The sequence below is a fragment of the Ambystoma mexicanum genome, chromosome 2p (genome assembly GCF_040938575.1).
Source record: "Ambystoma mexicanum isolate Mex_15411 chromosome 2p, UKY_AmexF1_1, whole genome shotgun sequence".
Classification (NCBI taxonomy): Eukaryota; Metazoa; Chordata; class Amphibia; order Caudata; family Ambystomatidae; genus Ambystoma; species Ambystoma mexicanum.
In genome coordinates, this window is record NC_090923.1 from 1,078,134,387 (window position 1) to 1,078,144,393 (window position 10,007).

Genomic DNA, 10,007 nt, shown 5'->3' on the forward strand with positions numbered 1-10,007 from the left:
CCCAGTAATGTCCCACTTGCCCAAACTCCTACAGAGGGTTTGGCTGAGCAGCCTCTCCTCACTAGCCTCAAAGGCGCTTGCTCCCCAGATGCAGAGCCAATGGTCTGTTTTACGCTGACATGTCAGAGCTCCTTCGAGTTTCGAGGAGGGTTGCAGAGGATCTTCAGTGGTGGTATTAGAGAAGGCGATGATGGTGGTATAACTATTCTGCCAACCGTGGATGGAAGCCCAAATTGAAACAGACTTATCTTTAAAAGGTTGGGGTGCTCATCTAGAAGATCTCTAGGTGAATGGGCTTTGGTCCTGGGTAGATTCCAGTTGGCACATAAGATTTCTGGGGCTGCAGAGTATCACACTAGCACAGATGGCCTTTCTTCCCTCTTTACAGTGGCAAACTGTGCTGATTGTCATAGACAAACCCAACACAGTGACCATGCATTACCTCAACAAGAGAGGATTTGTATTGTCATTGTCCCTGGCAGGGAAGCAATGTAGCAATGGCTCTGAGCAATAGAGAATGGAATTGCTCAGAGAACGTGGTACCTGGAACATTGTACCTACACCTTCTTGAAATTGCATTCTGTCTGCTTTGAAGCCTACCTCTGATGCCGGACCGCCTGTCCCAGTTAGTAATTTTGGTGCTTTACCCGCCACTCTCTCGGACTTCATGCGTGACAGTTGAGCAGGTGAAATACAGAGACTTTTAGAGTTCACTGAGGATGTCCTTGTGGTTCTGTTGTCTCCGTGTTGGACTGCTATACAATCGGTCTATATGTGCAGATGGAGGACGTTTGAGAGTTGGTGCAGGAGTAAAGGTTTGGACCCCTTTCCGTGCTCTGTTCTGGAGCTTGTGTTGTCCCAGGCTAAGCAAAATCCATGAGTTGGTATGATCAAAGGGTATCCGGCGTCAATTTCTATTTTTAAAAGGACCATGTAGCAAGGTACATTTGTTTTCAATTCCCTTGGTTTCCCAGTTCCTGAAGGCCTTGCCAAACATGTTTCCAACAACTAAGTTTGTAGTTCTGCATTGGGACCTAAATCTGGTTTTGACGTTGCTTATGGGTCCCCCATTTCAGCCAATGCATTTATGTTCTTTGGGACTCCTTTGGGAGTATTTTTGGTAGCAATTACATCAGTGAGATGTGTTTGCTATTTCCAGGCATTCTCTTCCAAGCTCCCATGTTCAGTGTTTTAGCAAAAGGGTCTCTATGAGTGAGGTCCTCTTTTTTGCTGAAAGCAGTATCAAAGTTACACATTAATCATTCTTCTAGGGATGAGAAGGAGAGATTACAAAGTTTAGTTACAAAAAGAGCTTTGAGGTATTACAAGGCTAGAACTGGTTCCTTCTGTCACAATGAACAGCTCTTTGTATTGTTTGCTCTTGCCCGTTTGGGGAAAGGGTTGCCAAGCAGACCATCTCGTTCTGGATAGTGCTGTGCATTTCCGAGTGCTATCAGAAAGCAGGCAAGCACGTGCTGCAAGGTGACGCTGACCAATCTATTAGAGGGGTATCAGACACTTGGCTCTTACAGAGAGGGTTTCCGCTGATAAACATTTTCCAGGCAGCGACATCATCCTAGTTACACATGTTTTCCAAACATTACACTTCGACTTGCTTGGATGACAGGACACTCACTTTGGGAGAGCAGTTCTTCAGAGTTTTTAGATTTGAGGGATTGTTATTGGGGTATTTGAGTGTGGATCTATCTTTGGGAAGCAACGTAGCAGGATATTTCGCCCGCTACTCTCCCCAGGTATGTATTGCTTTGGTAGTCTATCAAGATGACTAATCTCTTGGAGGGTGCAACCCATTAGAAGGAAACTTAACTTGCTGTGTAAGGTTCTTTCTATGGATTCTCCTATCACAGATTTTAATTGCCGCCCAGCCCGCCCCATGATATGATATGACATTTATAACACGGCTATACACAAGTGTTTCAAGGCGCGATGAGGCAAGGGAGGGAGGAACAGAGGAAAGATGGACAGCGATCCTACTAGGCCAGGGGTCCTTCAGATCGCGCAAGTGCATGGGACGGGGGAAGGGGAAAAGTGTGAGGCAGAGGGGGAGGGGCGAAGTGCAGTACATGGGATAAAGAATAATAACAGTAAGTAAAGTACGGCCAGCTTGTGTCAAGTGCGAGGCCAAGTGCAGACATCAGGTGTCAAGTGCTGGTAGTACAGGTGCTTAGAAATCCTCTGTCTGGGAATGGAAAAGTACGTTCTTTTTGGAATTCTGGTTTCCAAATTCCCCCTAGCAGAGTTTCCCTCAGTTGCTGAGCCCAGGGTGAGGGGGGTAAATGGGAGAAGGGAGGTAATGGGGCGTGGTGCGCTCCATTTTAGGCAAGACCATTATTTTCGGGATTGAGGAGGCAGATCGTCAGAGGTGATCGGTGCCAACTTGCACTAAGAACCCTGCTGAATGTTTCTGAGAAAAGCTTGCTCTTGAAGATATCTATCAAAATGTGGAATTTGTGGGAGCAGAATCCATAGAAAGAGCATTACATGATAAGTATGTTTCCTTCTGATGTATTGGGTGAAGCTGAAACTGTAGCTAATCTCACACCACTATTGTTGAGTGATGAAATATTATTCCTCTTCGAGGGAAAGGTATCATATTCTATGTTGGAGCTTTGGGTCAGCTGGGAGAGAGTTTTAGGCTTTCTCATTTTCAGAGTATTGTTGCCCTGAAAGGTCTCTTAACGGATTTAGGCAGGGTGAAGACTTTTAGGGCTGTCCTGCCCTATTGGGCTGGGTGACATAGAGTCCAGGCCCCACAGTGGCCGATGGCGAGGCATTGGGATTGTTCCCTGCGTGTGGCAGAAACCAATGTAGGGTGACGAGGGGATCCACCCTGCACAAGTCCCGGGTTCAATGTCAACTGGCTCAGGGTAAATTATCAAAGGTAGTGTACCTAAATCCCCCTACCCCCAATTTAGGGTGTGTATATGTTATGACCTATGGGAAACACATTCATAGGATGTTTTTGTATTGTCAGGATGGTCGATAACCAGATACATAAAAGTGATTTGTATTGAGGGAAAAGTGAACAACGTGTGGACAAAATAACAGGGTGTGGAATAAGGTGTATACTCTTCTCAGATTCCCATGGTCTAAAGTAAATGTCCCACAGTTTGTTACAGAGATCTCCCCTGGATTGTCCTGCTGTCAAGTTGTGGGGAATCCTGCACCCCTCTTCTCTTAACAACCTCCTGGCACGGCAAAATGTCCCAGGGCTTAGGGGCCTTGCACACCCCTTGTGCTTTTTCTGCAGTGTCTTTGGCTGGGTTAGCTGACCCAGGTCTTTGCTAACTGCAGGCTAAGTAGAGAGGAGAGATCTAGCGGATCTGTTCTGCTTTGGTCTCACCAGTTGTCCCCCCCACCCTCTGGGCACCTCCCTGCCATCTTCATCCTTTGGGACTCTTACTCCTCAATCTGATCAGTAGTCCAGACTCGTCCTGCTGTTCAACCACCATCTCCTCCTGCGCAGCTTGCTACCTTCCACATCCAACTTCAATTTTACCCAGGGACATGATGCCCTGCTCACCCTGGTCAGTTTCCTTTGTACCAATCCTTGAATTCCCAATATCACACTTCTTAAAACATCAAATGTCTTAAAGGAAATGTAGTGGGTTGTGGCCAATCTGCAATTGTGTGTACTAGTTAAAAAGAAAGTATGTGTGTTAAACATTTCTAGTGTACCGTAATACATCTGTTATCTTTTTATTGCAGAGATGTCATCCTAGAGAGCACACCAACCAGCGACCCTTCTGCGCACAGCAACTTGTACATCCTCACTGGTCATGAGAGCAGTTTCTGAACAGAATCGTACTCAAACTGTGAGGCCTTGATTATAGCCTATGGACCACGCTGCTGAGATGTTGTATCCAGGTGTGGTGCCACCAGAGAGCAGCTGCCATGGGTGAACTGTGATGAACATCCTGGAATTGGGATGGCCCGAGGAACAGACCAGCAGTGACTGATTCTGTTTTGGAGATGGGTGAAGCCTTCTCTGAATGTCCATGTAGGAATCTTAAGTACTGGCAGGCACAACATGTGTGCAAGGGGAAGGTGTTTACTTCTGAGATCGCTCTTCTTGGCAGGATATAGGGGGCATCACAATTGCTCTGGGAGCCCTAGTGGATTTTGTCTGTATATCTCTCTGATCCGATTTGTGGTATGAAGGGGGTCTTCATACATCTTCTGTCAAAGTGGCATATGGTGGTATTTACACACCCTGCTTGCTTTCAGTGGGAATGCATGGGGTGTTCTGCATTTTTGTCAAGGTTGGGGGGAATATTGCACATGTCATTTCTTCATAGGTGGTTTCATGTTTGGGTTCTAAAGGTATGTGCAGCGGTCACCAAATGACAGGCCTATTGTTTTACCTCATTTCTCCAGATAAAACCTGGCCTCTTTCTGAGATGTCTTTTTTCCCGATGCTTTGTAACCTTAGCTTTTCCCTTTCTCTCCCAATCCACAGTGGACCTGCCCGTCACTTGCCTGCAATAATCCCCAAAATATATCTAACGACGGTTCTTTTATGTTTTCTACCTTGCCCTGTGTGCCTGCAGCAGTCTGTGCGAGGTCTAGACATGCTTCATGAATGGTCGATTGTGAAACACATTGTTACCACGACTCCTTTCACAGCCGCACAATATCACGTTGTATGTGTGTGCATGTTGACAAAGAGGACATCTTCTTTTGCGGGTGCGCTCGATAAGGGCACTTGTGCCCAATCCCCCCATCTTTCAGATGTCTAGATTCATTCCCCTGGATGAATAGGACCAAAGCACTTGCCCTAGCACTTTAAGAAAAATTAAATTCTACATGATATTTCTGTATAGATATGGATGTACCTCCCTCTGTGCCAATGCTGCTTCCCCACCTTCGGCACAAGGCTGGCCTGTAACTTTTCTGCGTCTAATCGAGTATGTCCAGGATTCCTTTTATGGCTGTGCCTAGCTACTTACATTTAATATTGGGGCAGTACCATTACTCTGCATCAAACCAGAACAATATATATCATTTGCATTTAAACCACAGACGTCTGATACTAATGCGGTAATATCTTACAGCAGAACTCAATTACTGACCTCTCCAAAATGCAGCTGATTGGGAGGAGGAGTTGTGCTGTGGGAATATCCCTGGTATTTTGGTTAGTAACCTGCTTGACAAGAATACTTGCCTGCTCTTGTTCTTGGAGGCATGTGACTAAATGAAATTGTAAAGAGAAAAAGGCTCCAGTCTGCAACCCATTTAATTTTAAAGGGGTTTCTGCCATTTTTGTGATCTTCTTGCTGCTCTACAAAAAGGATACAGGGAAGCATCTAACTCTTGAGTGGCGGGTTCCAAAGTTCCCTGCAAACTTCCTTGTGTGGCTGAAGGGAGGATCCCATGCCTGCTTGTGACCTTTCCCAAATATGCCCCTTTCTGGTAGGGAAAGTGAAATGCAGAAGAGGCTGACCCAGAGTGGAAATTAGATACTACCCCACAGCAATCCAATGCAAATTGTTGTTGGGACGTAGGGTCATACATGTGAAAAGGACGTTTTCGTCTCTGCACGATTGCATGATGCTGGGCAATTATATTGGTGAGCAACATTCTCACTAACCAAGAGTGTACATTGCACTGTATTCATGTGTCCATAGGTTTCTACCTATAATTCCCTAAGCCCAGCAACGAGAGGAGAAATTCACGCTCTGCCCACACTTACTTGCACGCTCTGCCCACACTTACTTGCACAGCTTTCGTTATTTATCTCAACACACACACACACACTTTCCCTCCCTCTACCCCTTGCAACACACACCGTATGTTGTTCATCTGCACTACACGTCATGGGGTGATTATCAAAGAGATGTGGTCCAGACACCTCTGAGTCCCAGTGCAGACTCTATGAAAGCCGGCATCCCCCAGAGTTGAAATACTACTGTCACCCTTTCAATGCATGTAATAAGTGGACCTACCACCTAATTTCTGGCAGCCATAAAAGCCCAATTGAAATTAGTGATACAAGGGAGAAGCACTTGTCACGGTTGCTTACTACTACTCTTCTAATTGTCCATCTTCACAGGATTTTGAAGGCTGTGAATATGTGTGGAGCCTTCCTCCATTTCTTCTGGTGAGAATTTGAAAAAGGATGAGTGTCTTTCAAGGAAACTCTTCCATGCTATGAAGGGAAGGCATCATAACGCTGAGCGTTGACGAAAGGGGATCCTCTTCCATAAAGAAACTTCGATTAAAAAAAGTTCTGTGACCATAATAGATGTATTGGATATGATAAAGCTTACATCAGTTGATCAAAACCCAAATTGACAACTACTATTGCTAAAAACAGACAAGTTCAGAGCTTTCCCCGATAAGCCAAGTAGGCCTCTTCTCAAATCCACACGCACAATCATGTGTGCCCCTAGGCAGAACCAAGGGTCAAGTAGCCTACTCGGTCCCTCCCCTAAAAGAAGACATGCACAATCATGCCTTTGATTGAAAGATGTATAAAAATAAGTTCTATTGTCTACTGCAAGGCATCATTAATGGTATACTGGAGAGACATCCCCGTTGGTGTCATTTTCAAGTTTCCCATGTGGGCTACTATTCCTGTAAATAAACACTAAGCTCTGAATGTCTGCTCTAAAGGTCATGCTGAATATCATTTTTGGCTATTTTTATTTGTGTTGGTTGCTGCAGATACCAACACCCATGGGATTTCGTGGTTGGGTTTCATCTCGTATTTTTGAAGAACGAGGGAATGGGCTTGCAGTAAGAGCAAGAAAAAGTTATACACCTTAATGCCTCCAGTATTTCCTACAAACCACTCCTTTACCAGATCACACCTCTATTCTGTATCAATATGTCTATACCAATCTCTTAGGCAGTTGAAAGAAATTGAAGTGGATGGGTAGGTGGGGACTGTGCACCGGGTGAGCCATTTTCATAATGTGCTAGGGCATGTCCACTGATTCATACCATTAAAGAAATATCTGTTCTTATTGTGTTTCTTCCCTTTCAGCAAAAAGTGATTCTGAGGGAAGCAAGAGCAAATGTCTCGGGCTCATGTGTTATGGCCAGTTATTTTTCATAAGAGGTTGCATGAAAGAAAGCAAGGGTGGCTGTTACCCTAAGTCTTAATGACAATGTAGTGGTTTCTAGGAACAATTCTAGTAATTCGGCTGGCTGATGTGTTGGTATGATTGCTAATATATTCTTTGACAGACCCACTGGCTTGTTGACTGCGTTGCTGCCTGCCCAATTAATGTTTGACTGACTGCCATCAGATACATTTTTAAGAGCAGTTCATTTGGGTTCTAAAAGTATGTGCAAATATTCCAGTTGATTTGTTGGCAAAGTGGTTGCCAGGTAACCTCTTCAGTCCTGGTGTGTATGATATTGGCTTAAGGATATGTGTTGTAGCTGGACAAACGCGTTTATGTTTGATATTTTGTGGACCCAAAGTGCTCTTCCAACAGACTTCATGAAATGTAACAGGTTATCATTGTGGTTGGAGTTAGAATGGGTTGATGCTGTAATTATCTATAGTTTGTTGCTACTTGGTGGCTGATGGATTAGTGTGGAATGGGGAGGTGCGGGAATGATTGAGAGACTGATTGACTCTTGTTGCATAAATGGCAATGAAGGGTGTTATAAATGAATGTGCAAGTTTCTCGTCCTGACGTCCAAGTGAGCGGTTTGCTGTCTGAAAATGTTTGTGGTTGAACAGGTGACGGATCTGGTTTGCAGTGAGCTGTTGTAAATGGTAACCAATTTGGTGTTGGCTAGGTTAGATTGATTTGATGGCTATACATTGGCATGTTATTGGATGAGTCAACCTCGTGATGGCCCAGCATCCTGCCTATAGAGATGGTTTGGTATCTAATTTCTATGTCAGGAACATCCTTATTTGGCAATTGAACTGTAGTTGATTTTTCAGGGTTTATGGTGAAATTGTTTTTGGCAAATTGAGATGGCTGAATTGGTTGATGCCAGGATAGCTGCTTTGATTTGAATAATTGTTTCTCAAATACGTGTCTGGGTGTGCTGTTACTTGGCAAATGTGATGAGTAATGGAATTCCATTGTTTTAAAGGTGGGCTGGTTTGGGGAATGGTTGACAAACAATACAGTGGTCACAAAATACAGTGGTATATGTTGTATAGGTGTCTGGGTGTCCTGACTCTTTTGTACTTGGTACCACAACTTGTTTGAATGGCAGTGGCGCAGTGTTATGAATGTGTGCGTAAGAGTTGCCTACGTGGAGTCTGTTAGAAGCCTGTGATCAGACAGCTAGTTGACTGAAGTCTGTTGATGATTATACATTATTCTCTTATAGGATGTATGACAAAAGTATTTTATTGTGGTTGGACTTCCCCTAGCATTCGAATACCCTTGTAACTCATTTCTAACATGGACCTTGGTGCCTCTGTTGGCAATGGGACCAGCATCTGATGATCTCAATGGAGCTTTTTAACTTAAGTGCAAGCTACAAAACCCGTGAATGAATAGGTTGTTACAAGAGGAGCCCAACAGGTTCCAAGTGCCATTGTGCTGTCATTTGTATTCTATCTAATTTTAATTTAAAGAAAGTCTGATGCAAAAATTAACATGAATATTTTAAAAAATGTTTATATTAAAACAAAGTCTTTTATTGTAACCCAAGGTTTGAGTCTTTTTGAGCTATTGCTTGGCATCGTGTTGTGTTGTACTTTTTTTTATCCCTCCTTAGCAGAATAATTCATGTTAAGATTTTTTTTCTCCGCGTGTCCTGCAAGTATACAAAGCAAATTGTAGAAAGTGCTTGATTTTAGATGCCCTAGTTCGTCATATTAGATTCCTGGTATCAGATTATCTAAACTATGCCTTTGTGCAAATAAATGAGCAAATTTATTTAGCACCAGTTTTACTGCTTAGGTAACAAGGAGCAGAGGAAACAGGTTTTGCAGCAGCAAAAATGAAGGAGACTGTTTTGACTACATTTGCTACGTAAAATGAAATGTAGTCTAAACCTTTTTTATTGTATGCAGAAACCATTGTACAAGGAGTCTGCTTCATGTTTGCCCTAAGGGAAATGTTTTTAGATAATACGGATTGGAACAGAACCTGTTTGCTGTATTCCGTATTAATTCCCCAAGCATCAAAACTGTTGCTAAGTGCACTTGCTAAATGCCCCAGTGCAAATGTTAAATCATATGACCGCAGTTTGGCATAGGTTCCTAGATGGTTTAGCGGTTCCTGCTGCTTCTGCTCAATACTCTAGACCCTTGAGTTTGGAACATGATAAGGCAGTAAAGATTCTTCTAAAATGTCAGGTCATTAAGAAGTACTTTTAGTTCTCCCTACCACTTTCGTATGTTTGGGTATGTTACATGTATATGTTCCACAGAAAGTGGACCTTTTTTTCCTGTGGCCTTAGTTCATGCCATTATGTCAAGTAGACTACAGAACCCTTCTAAACGGTAGCATCGATTTTGTTCCAGATATGAACAGCTCTTTCTATGGGAGTATAGGCATTGGCAAAGCTAATTTCTGTGCAACTTTCCCACCAGTGTTATGCTTGTCGTTTCCAATGCCTTTCTCTTGTTCCTTTACACTGTACCTGCAAACGTTATTTAGAAAACAATTGGACTGCAAGAAATAATCAGCAACATTTTGCATTTTTCTCGGGACATTGAACTGGGTGAGAATGTGTGACTTTTCTAGGATATCATCTCATGAAAGCCAGGGAGTAATGTGGGGCTAGGGGGTGGGTATTTCTGTGCAGATGACATGCAGATGACATTCAACAAAACGATGCAATGTGTAAAGAGTGCAAATGGCGGTCACCCCTTCTGGACAAGGCCGTTTGTGATTAGTTCTTGAGAACATTTGGCCAGTTTGGCATTCAGGGAGGACTTTAACAAATTGTTGTTTGGTGCAAACAAGCAAAGCCAGAATTTCTCATACCCAGCCTCGTGTGTTTCCAGCGCATTATTGCCATTATGATCTTTGAGCATAGTATGTTGTTCTCCAGTTAGT

The 10,007-nt window shown here is 43.5% G+C and overlaps 1 protein-coding gene across 2 annotated transcripts in view; it reads left to right on the plus strand.

The window, feature by feature from the left end:
• Positions 1-8,646, plus strand: part of MAP4K2 (mitogen-activated protein kinase kinase kinase kinase 2) — a 1,208,607-nt gene extending 1,199,961 nt beyond the window's left edge. For both annotated transcript variants that reach the window (XM_069645028.1, XM_069645029.1), the window contains one exon: positions 3,730-8,646. In XM_069645028.1, coding sequence (XP_069501129.1) covers positions 3,730-3,817 — 88 coding nt within the window. In that variant the 3' untranslated portion in view covers positions 3,818-8,646. The remainder of the gene's footprint in view (positions 1-3,729) is intronic.
• The last annotated feature ends 1,361 nt before the right edge of the window (positions 8,647-10,007 follow it).